The sequence below is a fragment of the Erithacus rubecula genome, assembly GCF_903797595.1.
Source record: "Erithacus rubecula genome assembly, chromosome: 1".
In the NCBI taxonomy this organism is placed as follows: domain Eukaryota; kingdom Metazoa; phylum Chordata; class Aves; order Passeriformes; family Muscicapidae; genus Erithacus; species Erithacus rubecula.
The window spans coordinates 5,578,513-5,597,408 of NC_136658.1; the positions used below are offsets into that span (position 1 = coordinate 5,578,513).

An 18,896-nucleotide genomic window follows, 5' to 3' on the forward strand; every position below is an offset into this window, starting at 1 on the left:
TCCCTCCCACTTCAGTGTACTGGCTGTACTGAGTACAGGGAGAAAATCCATAATATTTTACATCAGCTTTTCAGAATTAATTCCAAGGTTCTGGACTTTACTTTAAAGACTGGATTTGAATATAGTTAAAAGTCTTGCTAGAGATCATAAATGTAGATTTTTCATCATCAATAAATTATTTCTCTACCCTTCTGAAGGCTTTACAGGGGGAATTTGCTAAAACTGGAGCATTGAATCTCACAGGAAGAAGGAACGATTACAAACTGCATTGGTTTCCTCTTCAAGTACAAAGTTCTTTTAAAAATATAAAGTTCTTACATAAACATTGGGGAAATATGAAAATAGATAAATAAAAAACTAAACCACAAAGCTGCATTGCACACACATTCCTTTGCAGGGTGCGAATGAGAAAATAGATATGGCAGCTCTTAGTGATGCTTACTGCTGTTCTGGAGGGTAATCTCATCCCATGTGAGTGACTGTAATGTAATGATGTACTTTAACTGGATCATAGTATATGTGCTTTTGTCTCTGAGGTTACCATTAGATGCTCCAGAAAAAAAGAAAATGCATGGGAAAAAGTACAGAATTATATAAAATATTTTGTTTCTCCTGAGACAGGGTTGGCTAATGCCATGGCACAGGACTAAAAGCCCTTGCAAATGATATTATTTTATTTTCTGTTGCTTGAACTTTCTGTCCAACCTTGTCTGTCAAGGTTCAAATTCTGATTTTCTTCTCCCTTTTTCTTTTCTTTGTCTTTTATAAATCCCCACCTCTCTCGAAGTTCAATCAAACTCAAAATCCTTGAAGTGGGAAGCGCTGCTTGCTTGCCAGGGGATGGCATCACCATTTGAGATGTTTATTGCTGTTCAGTGGCTCTGCAAACCTGGTTGGATCAGATTCTTTTTGCACCTCCAGCCATGAATACAGGCTGAAAAGAAAAACCACCCCCTCTGGTCCTACAGCTAGAGAGGGACAAACCTGTCCCCTGTGCTCCTGGCATGTGCAGCTCTCCTCCTCTCTCTGCTCCCTCCTTCCTCCACCCAGCTGGCAGGGCCCAGAGGATGTCCTCCCCCTCAATACTCCAAGCAGGAATGGTTGCTATCCTCACCAGCTGACAGCAGTGCTAATTTCCTGTTAAGTTGCCACAGAATAAAGGAGAGGCCTCTTTCTAAAAAATCTTTCCGGCTTGCTTCAAAACACTCTCTTGTCTTCTTTTCTTCCTGTGTGCAGCTTGCAGAATCAATAAGGCCCCAGCCCCCTGAGCAGCAGAGAAGCTATTGCTGCAAACTCAGCAGGAGGAAGAGCTAGGGCAAGCAAGGAGCCCAGAGATAATCAAAAGTGCCCTCCCATGGCTCAGGATATTGCCAAGTGCTTGGAGCAGGACCAGAAGGCAACACACTATGACTCTTTGTCAAGCAAGGAACCATCTTCATTATCCCCACTTAATTATCTCTGAATTTCACTAATTGCACTTACCTTTACCTTACACTTACCAAAGGGGCTGGGCCAAGTGTTCCTCTATGACATTTCCTTTGAAAAACTCTGTGTATCTTCATGCAGGTGCCCGATCACTGTTAAAAGGGGCAAGGAGCCCCTCTTACACGTCAGTGTTTAATGTGTATAATGCCATGGCAGGCTGGTACAGACACTCTGTATCCAATGAAATTATTCTCAGTGTTCAGTGCAATTTCAGGCAGTCTTTATAGTTTAAAAGAAAGCCTGTTTGTTTCCCCGTTTGAAAACAGACAAAGCTCTAAACTAAAATCCAACCAAACCAAACCCAAACCAAAAACCCATAGAAAAAGGGGCTATCATTGTTTTTTACCACAGAAAGTGGGAAAGAGGGCTGGGATTTTGTTGGTTGTTGATGAAAAAAAAAAATCCTGTTAGCAGCATTTACAGATGCAGGACTTTTGTTAAGGGAACCATCTGAGGGATGTACCAGGTTGATAACTATAAGAAACTTCTCTCAACCAGGGAAAGGCACAGAGTAAAGTGCAGTTACCTCTGGGTACATTTTTGGCTGGTGACAGAAACCAGGATGGTACTAAAATTACAGATTGAATGCAGAAAATTACAAATCCAGGGGTGGATCACATCACTTGCTGGACTGTGACATTTTCTGGATTGTGTCATTTTGCTTGGGAACACTGTAGACTTCCAGCATGCTTTGCCCTAAAAATCACAGGCATGTGACTGAGTGAAAATGTGACATGTGACATGTCACATGGCATGTGACAAATGTGAAAATCTGTGTTGCTGGTGTATTTAAAAAGCTTCTTATTACACTTCAAAAATCAGTGAGGAGGACATATTTTGGTTTAGTGAAAAGAAGCTATAAATATAAGAATTTATCCAATGAATCCAACAAGACTCTACATTTGTCAAATGTGTGCTTAGTTCAGGTCACAGGAAAACTGAGATGGGCAAGAGCACTGTAAATCCTCTGCACAGGGGGCCAATCTGGGACTGGTTTCTTTTTCATAAACACAGACACACTCAGAATTTCCTCTTTCCTCTGACATTTGTCCCTCTCCCTTTGAGACTGGTGGCCTTCTTGCCCTTTACAACATCAACTCAAACACGGTAAGTGGTGCAGAAAACCTTGCATGAATTCCCTAGCTCCTTCAAGAGGGCTAATCCACCATTTAAGTCCCACAGGTTTAAATGCTTTTCATCACTTGACCTCTTCAAAAGGATGAATTTCCCCTACAGTGAGGATGGCATCTGACAATTGTTACTTTGTCAGTCAGAAGAAACTATAAAGCAATACACAATAAATAGTATATAAACATCAAATCAAAGAATAGAATTTGAAATTCTGTCTCACAGATAATTTCTATGGATTATTGTTAAAAATCTCAGAATTAATACTTCAAAGAGAGTATGATTGCAACAATTCTACTGGAAACAGCAAAATCTGCTCAGTGAACAGTCTGTGTGTACAGCCACTGGTCTAAATCAACTCCACTGCCAAACTGGCAAGCACCAGGTAATATATAAAATGAATAGACAATTCAGAAATGTCCAACAGATAACTAAAATTGAAATTTTATTTTTTTTCTCAATAATATTCATCAGACAATTTTCTGACAAGACTTTTCTGAAAGATGAAGTGCAAATGGGAACCCTGTAAGAATGTTTAGAAGAATTGTACATGACATTTTTAAGCGCCACCAAGTACACATTGAATACTTTGTAAGTATATAGGCATAGCAACATGCAAGTGTCATGTACCCAACATTACAATATGCATTTTGTCTGCTTAAAGTTATTAATGAGGAAATATAATGAAATTGATGTGTCTTATCATCAGTGCAATATGTTTAATTCCCATGGATTTTTTTTTTTTTTTTTACAGGTTAGTGGTTGTATTTCTGAACCATTCAAATATATCTTTCTCAGGGCCATAAATTGCCAGTGTAAGAGTAAAATACACCAGGGCTCCTAAGAGAATACACTTACACTGACCATGAATAGATGAAGTTGTTATAGTCCTTTCACAAATTATGCCTTATTATTTATTCTAGGAAACTTCCTGCTGAACTGAAGGGGTTTTGTAGTTATAAAATATCTGGGCTAAAAGTAAAGGATACACAAGGATTGCTTTATAATTCTTTTGAAAAAGAGCTAAATAGCAACTCAAACATGTGCATTAAGGATTTGAGCCTTGTTCTTTTGAAATCAATAGGCGTACTGTACTCAATTGTGATGGAAGCAGGACATATATGAATCCAGTAATCCATGAGTTCACTCTCTTGGCTCACTGTTTTGGCAGAAGCAGATGACTGTAGGTTATATTTGCATATTTCTATGAAAGCTATATAGGGGTATAAGCAAATCTGTGTTCACTGAAAAAGGACAACATGTGCAACTGCATATTTACTAACATTAATCAATATGCATAGAAAGGAGAGAAAGAGGAAATTATAACGAAATCAGCCCAGCAATTAAAGACTATCCTCTTTATAATCAACATAAAAGAGTTGATGATCATCCTTACAATCTTCTTTACAAGCTATTACTTTAAACTCTCTCCCTTTACACCTATTATAAAAACACTTCAATATTTCATTTGAGAACAAGACTGAGAAAATTATCATGTTTAGAAGAAAATAGCATTGGTGATTTTCAGCACTATGCATAAGGGCAGGCTAAGGCTGTCTGTAGTTTGTGCTGAAACATGAGATCAGAGCTCACGCATGAAACACTGCTGGCTTGACCCTGAACACAGGGAAAGTGCTTAAAGTGCTGACCCCAACAGGCTTGGCTTTGCACCTGAAATCTTAAAAAAGGGAACAAACAACAACCCTTGAACTTTTCTTTAATAGTAGCACACACTCCTCCTTTTACAGGAGATACTTTTCCTTCCTCCTTTCCAATTAGACCACTGCTTTTAGCCCAGCAGAGAATAAATGAATTAAGACACACAATGTGGAGGGCAGACCTACAGTAAACACAGAAGCCATGAAGAATTTTTTTTTTTTTTTTAATTTTTTTTTTCCCCATCTACTTCAAGGCTCTGAAAGCCCCTAGAACTACAGACTCATTAAAATTGGCTTCACACCCTCTCTCTGGTTGTGAGTACATTAAACATTGCTGAGGAAAATGAACACAGCTTGGCAACAGGATGATTCCTAGATGCTGGAAGAATTCCCTTAAGGGCTGCTGGAAGCGCACGAGGCTTGGAGCATCCTGAGGATGTGGAGTGATACAGAAGTGTGCTGTTCAACCATGTTTGTACCCTTATTTTCTCCTGAGTTAAAAGAAGTGCAGAGTGCTGGGTAAGATTCCTCAATAGCAAGAAGGAACTGTGCTAGCTTCTCTTAATGCTGAGTAAACAACTTCCATGTGTTTTAGAAGCCTTAGGTCCACCCTGAAAAACCCTGTAGGAAAACCTGCTCTGAAAAGAGCTTCTACTCAGTTCTGTTGACATCAAAGACTTCTCTATTAATTTAATTTTCTCCTGCTGTTTGCAATAGTCCTTCTCTGCTCCCCATGCATTAAGTGTTTTTAATGTAAACATGCCCTGGCAATATTATGTTTAAATAAGTAAGAGACAAGTCAGGATATCTCAACAGTGTTGATATTGCATATTTAATTCAAAAGCTTGCATGTGCTTTTTAAGGTTTCTCTTCATACGTGCATGCCTTACTAGGAAGAATTGTGTTGCAGTTTGATTGCAAATCATTATCTAGAGCTGACTAAATATTGATGTGTTATAGAAGTTTATTTTTAAGCTGTTTGGGATGAATCCCCAGCCAGCGTAAATTGGCCCACATTTAAGGCAACAGAGTGAAGCTGATTTATACCAGCTGAGGCTGTGTCCTTATGCCCTGTTAAAAAGCTAAAACTATACCAAAATTAATAAGAACAGGGCAAGAATTATGAACCCAGGCAATATTTTTACCTATTTTTAACAGAAAAAAAATCATACAGTGATTTAATTTCAAGACTAAAGCAAAGATTCAATAGTATTTAAAATGCATACAAATATCTCATAGCTATTATTTAGACTAAGAGGTAGATGTCATATTCTAGGAATAGTATAGTGTGGAATGATGCTAATGGCAGTTGCTAAATACATTTATTTGCCTGTTACACAGGACACAAAGGAGGGTCATAACAATGGCAATCACAAGAAGGCTTACCAAAAAAATTCTTGTCTTTTGCTATTCTATGTTACCTGTCTTTCGGTGCATTTCTCCTGGAAGGGCATGAAGGAAAAGTGTCAAGAAGTAAAAAGATCTACAATACAAAACTTCATGTTTACAAAAACATTAGTTTTTTCATTAAAGGCATCCTCTGTACTGTAATGGAAGCATTCTGTACTTGCAATTCAAGATTGCCTGGCGTTACTGAGCAAGTAGTGGAAATTCCAGGTGAGGAGATTCAGCAAAACAGGGGTCAGAAGAATGCAGCTCTCTCTCTCTTTCTCTGTTCATGCTAAAAATACCAGGGCATATGGCAGCATATTTCAGCATCTTAACATACTAGGCTCCCTTGAGGACAGAAAAAAAGATGAAACTTGTGCAGTTGAGCCAGAAATAAGATTACAGAACAGTGTTGCCAGACATTCAGAGTGCTGGTAGCAAAGCCAATAGAGGAGTCAGTGTCTTACTTTGCCTAAAGGTGTTTCAGTGGTATTTAATGGTGCTCCAAGAAATGGAAAGCAAAGCTGGTGAGAATGAGGAGCAGTCTAAACATTTTTTTTTTTTTTATAAATTAATTGTCATTGCAAGTAGAGGAATTACACATATTGCATTAGGATATCCACTGCTTGTAGATGTACCTTCCACTTTTCCCTTGTGACTGTTAGGGGTCACCCCCTGCTTGAAATAACCAAAATGCATATTATAATTACATGGTTTTCCAATATCCATACACAGCAAGTACAAGATACTTACATGTAAGTACACTGTATTTACCTATATTTTTGCATAGTTTTTAGTGTGTACTTTGTGCCACTTAATAAAAAGCATTACTCATCATTTTTGTTGTTGCTGTTTTTCTTTATTAGACAGCTTGTTCAATTGAAGTTGGAGTAGCTGGGATTTTTGGTATGTTCATCAAAGATTACCATTTCCTAGGAGTGTAGATTAGACATTTGGAGGAGTCTGGGTAGGTGGTGGGGGAAGCTGCAGTGTGAACATGAAAGTTTTAAAGCACCTCCTTAATTAAGAAACGCAAGATCAGATTTAATGATGTTAATTGAATAAACTTACCTTTAATTCGAACAGAATTCTAAAGGTAAGAAGTCCGTTTTCCTTTTGGTAACACTTTACAATAAGTGGCACTAAATTACACCAGAACTGCTATGTTACAGGGAATTACATGTAACTACACTGTAACTGTTGAAAGAGCTACTGTACATGTGCGTACATGGTAACTTCAGTGCTGTTACAATCATGAATTACATAATTACAGATGACTCTGTCCTTCCTTTTCATTGAAATAGCTGTATATATATATATTTATATTTATATATATATATTATACTGCAATGAAAACACACAAGATGTTAACTTTCATGTCTCAGAAAAGTTGGTTTTCTTCGTGTGTTCCTTTAAGAGAGGGAGTCTCAGTGCAAGATGAACCATCCTTAGTGATGTGGAAACTTATTGAGATGTTCTAGCTTAAACTCTAAGCCTCAAGTTAAACATCAGGTTCCTTAAACTGTCTCTTGGTTTGTCAGATGACACTAAAAGAGTGGGGTGATGCACCCCTTGTCTTCTGATGCACCACTTTCTTGTTCAGATCATGAGAATGTTCTTGAAGCATTAAAAAAACCAAAAACAAACACAAACAAAAAAGTCTACATCAAAAAATTTAAAAATAATCAGCAATTGACACTGTAAACAGTACACTGGCAGAAACTAGCTACCTGGTCTGGAGAAAACTACTCTGCAAGGGAGTGAGGGATAGGATGTCACACACATTTTAGTGAAGGTAGTTCCCATTCAGAGCCTCCAATTTATACACTCGCTGGGTGCCTCACACCATCATAAAAACTTTTTTTTTTATTTTTTATTTTTTCCTCAGAATGGGAACTTGGGCAAAAGGAATGGAAAACTGGCTTTTAGCCTACTTAATGTCATTAAAGCTGAGCCATGACTCTGCTTACAGAAAAGAGGGATGCTCTTTACACCCCATGTAGGAATTTGAACCCGTGAAGACCAGATCTGCTAAGTGCCACCCAAGTAGAATGCTCTGTGTGGGGCTTTCCACACCTGCTGAGCACAGCTGCAAGGGACATCACAGGTGCAAGACAATGGAAGATCACATGGGTTAAAAATGAGCACATGTGAAGAGTTTTAATTGGAAGCCAATGGAAAACAAAATGAAATAAAACAAAACAGTTTTAACAATACAATTTACATCTGGGTTGTTTTGTTTTGTTTTGTTTTTTTTTTTCCAAGTTGAAATGCTGTCTCTATGCCACTGGAGAATATGGTTTGAAATGGTTACCACAAGACCAATCCTGCTTTTGAAGGTCCTACCTGACCTTGGCTGGGTAATGGTTCAAGTAACAACCCTACGATTCAAGCGAGCTGGAATTAGGAAGGATGAAGGAAGGCGTGAACACCACGCTGGTGGGGAATTCCACTTGAGCAAATAAGGCCCTCATCCAGGGAAGCACTTCATTTTTAAGCATGTGAACAGTGCCTTATACTCCAAGGGAACCTCTCTGATGCCTGAAGCTCACTATGTGCTTAAAAGCTTAGTTGAACTGGGCCCCAGGTCCTGAAATAAAACTTTGATACTGTACTATAGCTAATGTCATTACTGCTGTGACATGAACCCATATTTTTGGTATTAAACTGAATGACTTCCTTTGCCAGCCTTTTACATGTTTATGTTTTGAAAGACATGAATATCTTGTAAACCTATACTAGTTTTCAATGTGTCTAGTAGCACCTACCTGGTTCTCTCAAACTACCATATTATATTAACATATTATTGCATTTTTCCACAGATGGGTATGGAGTGAACTGTAAAAACAAGCATGCAATCACATCAATGCAGACTTATTTCTTTAAAATGTCATACTGTATATGATTTATTATGTTAACACTCAACCACATCATATTATTTATGTCTGTATATTTTGAAAAAAAGTGCTGCTTTGATTGACGTCACCCTTTTTTCTTAGAAATTAACAAGATAAATGCTTCAACAAAAACAATTAAAATACTCTAATATTGTCCTTAAAAGGTTTATATTCTTCTGATAAATAATCTGTCACAGCACCTTTATCTTCCATTTTACCATACCACATGATGTCGTATTCCAAATTCTCCCTTCCCCACACAAAAATAAAATCCCAGGAGAAAGTCCTTTACAGCAGACCATCATGCTTTTATGCTTCACAAATACATCAACCAGAGAGAAATACTTCTTTTGTCAAAGGTGCAAAACACAGGAGCAAAGTGAGCTCCAACTAGACTAACTTGCATTCTCCAGTGTAGAATCATTTCCAAGACCTCTTATGGCAACCTTTTCTTTTCATTGGAAGAGGAAATAAGCCAATGGGCTTACAGTGTTTTGTTGTCATATTTAAGAGCATGTGATTTTTCAGCTGTCAATTACACAAAAAAATTTCAGAAATAATCCAAACAGAGACCTTCACTGTGGAGCTAAAAGCATGGCAGGAATTCTCTATCATTCACGGTGACATAAGTTTGTACCTCACAAAATGCATAGACAGGAATTTAATATAAAGAATTAGTCCATTTACTGTATACACAAAACATATATCTTTTGTTTTAACACTTCTATTTTTTCTTTTTCTTTTTTTTTTTTTTTTTTTTTTTTTTTTTTTTTAATTTTTTTTCTTTTTTTGGCAAACCAACATAGAGAAGCAGCTCTGGAACTGCCAAATTAAAAATTGAGAATTTTAGCAACTCAATAGTACTTTTTAAGGATAATAATCAAATGTGGTTGTAATTTAAAACCTGAGGCTGTGCACTGGTTGTTAGCTTAAAACTACCTTTCCATATAACATTGTGCTTCCATTGTATAACAAAGAAAAAATTAACAAGAACTAGAAAAGTTTGCTGCTGAACAGTGCTAGGACATACAGACAAAAAAAATACTAACACATGTTATCTACTCAGAATATTCATTTTGAGTCATATCTAAAGGGATATAATGGACATTAGAAAATGCTTACTTGTGACTGACTTAGCTACTGCCAAAAAAGTTGAATATGTATCAAGTAATGTTTAATTGAATTTATTATATGCACTATATACAGACACTAAAATGCCTTGCAATTGTGCCCCATGAACACATCAAATTTGAGTAGGCAGGTGAATTCACATTTAGCAAATAAATTATAAAAACATAAATTACTCAGAAAGTTCTCTAATCTTTGTGATCCCAAAAGCCAGTAAAAGGGCAGGAAAACTGTTTCAAAAGAAGCTCTATTACCTAAATTTGAAGAATCTGTATAGCTATTCAGCATGTTTTCACCACTGAAACATGGCACTGCTGTCAAGGTACCATTTAAATCATAACAAAACAAAGGAAAACAAAACAAGAAATTCACTGGACTGGTCTTTTTTTCCCACCAAATCCAAAATATACAGGAAACTATACTAAACAAATTTCAATATGTGTTTCCAAGGGCATATGTTTCAAAAACAATTTGCTTTTTGAATTATAGATAGACAGATATAAAATATTCTTTGTAAACTTCTAATCTTAGACTTAACATTTGCTGTAAGTAAATTAGGACTTTACCTAATAGTACTTGTTATGAATTTTGTTCTATGACATACTAGTAGGGACATGATAAAAGAAAACTGGAAAAGAAAGCTGCATAACACTTAAATATGTAGAAAACTTGGATTAAGATGATGATTAACATTGTTAAGGCTGTATATTCAAGCACTGTATGTTAAGAGAGCAGTGGATATGATTTTTAGGCAATAAGAAATGTCCTGTTTTATGCATGATACTGTAATTACAGAATGATGATGTCAACAGCTGGTTGTTGGTGTAAACTGGCTACCTATAGCAGGAATGTGAGTTAATAAAGATAGCAGAAGATGGCAGAAATGAATTCTGAGAAATGATAGCCAGTTTTCTCCAGCAGTCAGCCTGATAAGAAAAAACTCCAAGATTCTAGCTCTGCATCTAAATGAAATACTCTTTTTTCTCCTCTGCATTGACTTGGCTGCCTTCTGCATTGATAATGGCTGTGTCAGCATCAGGTGCATCTTCAGCTCCTTTTGCTTCATTTGTTAAATATGTTCCTGTAGGAATCAGTACAAGAGAAAAGAAAAAAAAAAAAAAGGAGAAAGATTAGGGTTTTTTTACACTGCATTATAAGAAATATATGTCAAACAATGTACTCCAATTTTTTAATGAATGAAAGATATTCTTACAGTTTTTAGTATACATCATAAATGTGTGCTCAACTTTGCAGTTTGCTTAAGAAATATTTACACTGATACTTATACTGGCAAAGGCACATATACAGACTCTAGTATATCCACAACAAATCGAGGAAATATTTTAGTAAAACCCTATCTAACTGAAGTAGTATGCAATATATTTTTCAATTACAGAATAACTGATAAAATCTTGGTTACTTCATGAAATAGCTATCCATCAAAAACAAAGCAATTTTGAGGACTTAGATATTCATAAACATGCTTGCTTTTTAAAAAAGGTTATTTTTAATGGCCTGGCCACTGATCATTTGTATTTCTGTTTTTTCTTGATCATATCTAGCCTTTCATTTTACAGAATTATATCATAGTAGGTTCCAAGAATTACAAAACTGAGGCAGTTTTATTAACTGAACCAACTCATATTATATATCACAGCTATTCTTATTCTCTGGATATCAGTGAAAACAAAAGGTATAGAATAGTTGAATTTCCCTTTCAGGAAAGCATTATTTATGTTGGCATAAGATGCACAACAGTTCATTTCAGGAAAGTAAAACAAAAGAGACACACTTTCACTGGCTCATTACAAAAAATTCTGATTTCCTCCTATGTAGTCCAATCAAATTGAAATTATATTTTTTATCAATTTATGTTTGCTAGGTGTATGATTATCCTATCTAAAATGAGAGTTACTGAATTAATGCCAACACTCATCCTCTTTTTTTAATTTCTTTTTGAGGGGTGTGGAAAAGGATTCAACCAAGTTTTAGCAATAGGCCTCCGAGCTGTACAGAGGTTAAATCTCAAAGCATAATTTTAGAACTAACTAGGTCAAAATCAAATCATAGAGAAGTCAGAATTCAGTGTCACTCCATTCCTGTTATCTTTAGTGGCAGAGGGGACTGAAAATGAAGGGACCAGAATTATAAAGGTAAAACCACAGGACAAAGTAAAGCTAGCCCCAGGAATGAACCACTTATTCCAGCAGGATTACTGATAAACTGATTTGAAAATTCACCACTGGATTCAAATATTATCTTTTAAACATATATTTAAAATATGAGCATAATCCATTAAAATGAACGATCTTATTCACTCAATTAATATATATCCTGCTGAATTGATAGACTAGTTAAAACTATGAGAACATGATGAGAACATGTAATCAAGTATCAGGGTTAAGATCCAGAGCCAAGGGGCAATCTTACCCCTTACACTGATTTATAAGATGACCTTGAGCATGCTCTAACCTCATGTCCTTTGCCTTAGCCAGCCCACTGGAAAACTGGTCAAAATTCCCTTGCAACTGGACTGAGAACTACTTTTTGTTCAAACCATTTAGCAGAGGGGGGAAGGTGGAAGGGAATGGCACTTCCAGGTGAAATCATGCCTTGCTTCCAAGAGTGACTGAACTGCCACTGTATGTGTCCTACCTTTATGTCTTGCCAGGTATCGACCAAGGAGAATTATAGAACATAATGTTACAAAGACAACTACAGCCACTATTCCTCCTATAAGAGCGTGGTCAGGTCCAGTCTGTCCAGCCAAAGCGTTTGGATCTAGAGGGAGAGACAAAAAAGCAAAAATGGTCCCACACAGAGAAAAAAAAAATTACAGGAAAATTCATAATACCAAGTTTTATACTGATCATCCTGAAAATAGGGCATTTCCCTCTTTAATATTCAGCATGGTTATTCCCACTTTTACTCCCAGTATCTTATCAACAACACAGTGCTGCTTGTATTCCCAGATTGTTAAAACCCCGAGGACATCACAGCTATGAAAAAATTACCTTATTCTTCATTGGCAGAGGTTATTAAATGGAAAAGGTTTCTAGCTTTGTCCTCGTCATTTTACAACTGAAAACCTGGCCATAGCTATTTATAGAAGGAAAAACAAGGAAGTGAGAATTGAGGATCAGATAGCATCAGCAGAATAGTGTCTGCATAATACATAATTTATAGAATTGATTCTCAGTGGGGAACCCTTATATGTTCTCTTCCTCTCATTCCTGCCCTCTTGCACCAGAAGTAACAAGGCAGATAAAGTGCAGCCCTGCCAAGCTCCTCTGCACATGGCTGAGCCTGCATGGATTTGGTCAGATAAAGGTACCAGGCAACCTGAAACTCATCATTCAGACTCAAGCATCAGTTTGTGAGTTTACTACAGATGCCCAATTAGCACCCAGTGCGAGCAAGCTGTAACAGATATCACAGAATCACAGTCAGCTGGGATGGAAAAGACCTTTGAGATCATCAAGCCCAACCCAAGAAGTAACACCAGGTTGTCAACCAGTCCATGGCACATCCAGTCTCTTAAACCCCTCCAAGGACGGTGACTCCACTCCCTCTCTGCCAGCCCATCCCAATGCCCAATCATTCCTTCTGTGACAAACTCTTCCCAAAGCTCAGCTTAAACCTCCTCTGTCACAGCTTGCACTTTGGTGCTGTTAAATCTCACACTGTTCTATCCAGCCCATTGATCCAGGTCCCTCTGCAGAACCCTCCTACCCTCCAACAAATCAACACTCCCCCACATTCATGGTGTCATCCACACATTTTCTAATGGCAGAGTGAATCAGCAGGTTCCTTTTTCCAGCTCTGTGCAGAGCACTGGGAACTCTGTCAGATTCAAGTGTCTGTGCTGGTTATTTGCCTGTTCTGTTGCTCAATGCCTCACAGAAGCTGCAAAGAGACAACCATGGGAAATGGCACTACTTTGGGGTGAGTAATTCCTCAGAGCTTTTAACAGTGAACCAGTAACCTGTGACTGTTGACTCAACAGATTAATGCAGAAGAAAGTAAAATTTTAATCTGAGGATCATGACATGGTTCCTATTATAATGAAAACGCCTCTGCTATCAAGTAATAGTAATTCTCTGAAGATGTTATTAGCATGTACTATATGCTGCAATCATTCCACTCTCACTGCTTCAAGGGCATTTCCCTTGTAGGAGCTGTTTATATTCTTCAAATAGTTTGCAAACAACTTCTTTGCTTTGTAAAAGGGAAAGGCAGGAAAAATATTTACACACAAGAGAGGGCAAGTCTGTAAAGATGATAGAAAGGCCTCTGATAATGCTGAGGAGGTGTGATTCCATCATGCCATAATTACATTCTGCTGACCAGGATTGCTATATGGCAGGAAGATGTATAGATAGATCTGGTATGGGAGTCCAGAGCAGTGTGGCTGAGAAGGACTTGGGGGTGCTGCTGGGTGGACAGGAGCTGGCCTTGTGCTCTTGCAGCCCAGAAAGCCAAATGTGTCCTGGGCTGCATCCACAGCACCAGGGGCAGCAGTCCAGGGAGGGGATTCTATCCCACTGAGCCATTCTTCTGAGATCCTATCTGGGGAACTGCATCCAGTCCTGAGGTTTCCAGCACAGGAAGCACAGGAACCTGCTGGAGTGAAACCAGAGGAGGCCACCAAGTTGATGTGAGGGATGGGGAACCTCACCTATGAGGAAAGATTGAAAGAATTGGAATTTTTCAGCCTGGAGGAGACATGGGATTTTGGGTGACCTAATTGTGGCCTTCCAGTACCTGAAGGGAGCCTGCAAGAAAGATGGAGAGGCACTGTTTACAAGGGTATGTAATGACAGGACAATGGGAAATAACTTCAAACTAAGAGCAGGTTCAGACTAGACTTTAGGAAGAAATCTTTCACTGCTGGGGCAGTGAGGTGTTGGCACAGAGAAGGTATGGCTCTCCCATCCCTGGAACTGTTCAAGACCAGGATGGATGGAGCTCTGAGCACCCTGGTCTAGTTGGAAGGTGTCCCTGCCCATGGAACTAGATGATCTTTAAGGTCCCTTTCAACTCATGATATTCTGTGACTCCAAGATCTACAAATGCACGTGTATATAAATATAATGTTCCATGGATGAAAGAAAAGAATCATGTTTTCCCCTCCTGCAGCTACATTTTCAGGCTTGCTGGAGCACAGAGTGGTGTGGCCACTGATACAGGTTCAGTTCTGCTCTTAACAATCACTGGACTCATCAGGCAGGAGGACTTTGTCACTTATTGCTGGCTTTCTGAGCTCCCTTTCACTTCTGGCTGCCACAAGGACTTTGGGGAAGCTGGTCATAGCACTTCTGTGGACATGATGGCAAATAATAGGTATTTGGCCTCAAAAAAACTACAAACACCTTGTAACTCAGCTCCCCTGCATCCTCTTCCACCTCCACATCCTCCTGGCATGGTGCTGGTGCTGGCACCACACTGAGAACAAATCACCAGTCCAGAGGGACATAGGCTCCATTTTGGCCATTAAATCTGACCCCAAGTCCTGTGCACCAGGAGACTCACAGGGGAAAGCAAGAGTGCTGAAGCATTGCCTTCCCAAAGCAAGAGCTTGGAGCATTCAGCCACTCTCTCCCTTGCCTGGCAGGGATTTTGTTTTCCAAGCAGAGCAAGGAGGAGGTGGCTGCTCCCTTGAGGAGATGGAAGGTGGCAGCTTGCTGCAGGAATGTCAGCCTGCTTGAGCCATCTAGAGAGTTCCTCCTTCTTTGGCAATGAATAAAAATCCTCCCTGCAGCTAAAGGGAGGATCCATTTGGACTCGTTTTCCAGCCCTGTGTGTGACCTGCAGGAGATGCTCTTAGGCAGCTCTGGGACAGGAGCAGCATGAACATGTTTTCCCACTAAAAACTGGCTCCTGCTGCTAACACAAAAATAAAAAGAGATCTTTTAAGGGATAATACACTTTCTGATGCAGAGCATAATCCAGAGAAGGGTTAGCACAGAACTGTATCTACAGGCATTTGTGCAAAGCTGATTGAAGTGCACAGCCTTAGCTCAATACCCAGATATACAACACATGTCCTCTGTGAGCTTTAATAAACATTACAGATAAAAATCCCCACAATACACTGAGATAAATACATCTCTGTGTTTTGATCCTCAGGTGATTTCTGACATAGAGTGACTCACTCCTCCTCTGACATACCTGATGTGACTACACAAAGTGACCCAAAGCCAGCCTAAATACAAGGGCTCCATCTATCAGTGTGGATTAATGAGATTCTGATACTGCTATAGCCTGAATTCTTTCAACATTAAATGAAGGTAGGTATTCATTGGACCACAAAAGTAATATAATATTTTTTGCTCTAATTCCAACCTTGCTATCAAAGCCAGATTACAGTACTTGGTATTGCTAGAGAAGTTTGTCCAGAAAAAAACCCAAAAACTTACACATAACCTATTACTATTTTATTACCAGTGAATAATTCCTTTGTTAAAAAGGAAAAAGGAAAGGAAGTAGAGAAAGGAAAAGGTGGAAGCAAAGGAAATAAAGGAAGATTCTTAAAAGTGGCCAACATTTTCATGGGAAACAAGCCTTTTTTCTATCTCAAAATGACAATCTGTAGAACATAAACAACATTCTGAACAGGAAGCATATCTCATGAATAGTCTCCTCATAGAAAAATAATGCTAGCATTAAATATAAATATTCTCTACATTATGCATAGAGAGCAATGCACTATACTTTTGCCTTTCATGAAATGACCTAAGCCTCACGAGTGAATTATAGATCTGGGGCTTTCTATCAGGGTATAAATAATTACTGTTTCAAAATGTGCCCAAGCAGTATCTCAAAGACAGAAATACAGGGATTTGGAAACTACCTTTTTTTTTTTGTATTTTAAGTATTTATGCAGTCAACATGCATAATCATTCAGGTGTTCTGGACACAAGTGTTAGCAACTGCCATTAAAGTTCCTGAAACCACAGTTTGCTTTCCAGAAAGCAGAATACTATTCATATTATTTTTAGATTTGTGTTTTAAGTTTCATGGACTTTACCAAGTAAATCCTACCCTGCCATGCACACAACTCCAGCAAATGAAATCTTAGGTATGCAACTGTGAGATAAATACTTAAATTCAGTTGTTTCCATTTAAAAAAAAAAAAAAAAAAAAAAAAGGTAAAAAAATTAGATTACACTGTTACTGTTTTAATAAATACTGTTTTTTCTTCATGAGCACAGGCAGCTCTTCATGGCCTGAAACAGTGGAATTACAATTTTGCAATCAGACTAGATCTTCAGAGATCAGTTCTTTTTTCTCCTTATTTCATCCTTTGATGAAACTAAGAAAATCTTATAAAAACATAATGACACAAAACCTCATAATTCTCCTTTATTTGCTCTTTTTTCCCCCTAAATTTAGAAAGCTTCTTCAAAATACTAATTGCCAATGTACCCATTTTCAGCTTCTGGGATTTCTCTGTAACTGTTTCACAAACTGTGAATAGATTGAAATGAAATAACACACACTTGTATTAAATAACACTCTTTAAATGACTAATGGGGGAAAAAGGCCTAATTTGTTAAGAGATTAAACACATCAGATAAACCTTAGATCTAATAAATAACTAGATATGCTCTTTTTATGACCTGCTGATAAAATTTCAGTGAAGAATATTTTAATATGAATTCACACTTTAGATAAGCAGAGAAATTTTTGAATAGTTTTTCATGCTTTTGCATAAAGTTTATATTAATTATTCACCTAATTTCAGTTTCTTCATGCATAAGTTTCCTTTTTATTTATGCAGAGTAGACTTGACTGAGCAGGCTGCAGCAAAGGGTCAGATAACCCTTTCCTGAGCAAAGGCAAAACAAGCACATTTGTGAATGCTGAAATGGCATATTTTGGGGAATATGTGCTCAAGTAGCCCTCTCTTTTTGCAGAATTTTATCAATATGTATTTTTGGCTCATATGCTGAAGTTAAAAAAATCACTCTGAGCATGAGATGACCTAGGTTTGAGGCATCCAAAATAATAACTTGTTTTGACCATTTCCACTATACAAAAAAATTGGAAATATCCTAATTTGCCGTGGAGCTTAAATAGCTTTCATAAAATGAAGATATTAAGTAAATGTATTATTCATAAATTACTGTTCCTTAAGGCTGGGTAAAGAAAGGGCTGTCCCATTTCTCACAGAAGTACTGAACCCACCAGCCTACAGTCACTTTTATTGATTGGGTAAATAATCAAATGCTGTGGCAAAGCAGATTTGCTCCAATAAGGTATCCTGGGCCATGGCTCTGTGTTACAATTTATATGGCAGAAAAATCTCTTCAAATGACTCCTGATTCTTTCTCCATATTCATGGACTTTTTGTAACCCCCAGTGCAACCCACCAGTATTTCATACTTTTGCAAAATCCATTGTTTTAAGTGCTTTGCTCAAATCAGATCAGTAAAGCAATATGCTTTATAGGGTGGGAAAACTCAAAAAGGAAAACATTAAATAAATAGCTCCTATTTGAAAGGCTATCAAAATGGTCCAGGTGAATGTGAAAATGAGTGGTGGGAGACTGTGAAGATTTCTGGAGAAAATCCAGCAAATAATGAGATATCTAAACCTGCACTGCTTTGAAGTGTCCTAAGCAGCAGAGAACAAACTTCAACAACTTGAAGAGACAATAAGGAGAGAATAGTTTGAGGATTTCTGAAGTCCATCAGTGAATGTAAATTACATTAGAAATATTCCCCAGTGATTTTTTTCTTCATATCAGCTTAATTTCCCAAGGAGATGAGAGCTTGTGTGATTATTCTCTTTCACTCTGTTCAAGTTACTTATGAACTGTGGCTCCATTACAACAAGTTTGAAGAGACAGTAAAGAACTTCAGAGTCTTGTTTTCTCATAACTAACCTGAGAGGACAGGTTGCAGCAGGGGCTCAGAGCTTATTAAATACCAGGGAATGTGTAGGAAGAGTGTCTTTATAAAAGCCCTAATAGAGACAAAAGCTTCTGTCAAAATCTCTGCCCAAAAATCAATTTTTCATTAGAGGTGTTTCTCCATTGCAAATACTTTGGTGTCCAGTGGCACAGATCCTGTTTGAAGCTTTTCACATGGGTAGGTGGAATTTATAACCTCTGAACCCTTGCCTCCTCACCTTTTTCTCCTTTCCCCAAAGCCCACCCTTCATGCTTCTCCTCCTTATCTCAGCTCACAAGGCAGTATTTCCATAA

The 18,896-nt window shown here is 37.8% G+C and overlaps 1 protein-coding gene across 5 annotated transcripts in view; it reads right to left on the reverse strand.

The window, feature by feature from the left end:
- Positions 1-3,041: 3,041 nt before the first annotated feature.
- The window catches only part of CADM2 (cell adhesion molecule 2), a 549,455-nt gene continuing 533,600 nt past the window's right edge, over positions 3,042-18,896 (reverse strand). For all 5 annotated transcript variants that reach the window (XM_079299722.1, XM_079299720.1, XM_079299721.1 and 2 more), the window contains 2 exons: positions 12,341-12,466; positions 3,042-10,766 (listed from right to left, as the gene is read on the reverse strand). In XM_079299722.1, coding sequence (XP_079155848.1) covers positions 10,648-10,766; positions 12,341-12,466 — 245 coding nt within the window. In that variant the 3' untranslated portion in view covers positions 3,042-10,647. The remainder of the gene's footprint in view (positions 10,767-12,340; positions 12,467-18,896) is intronic.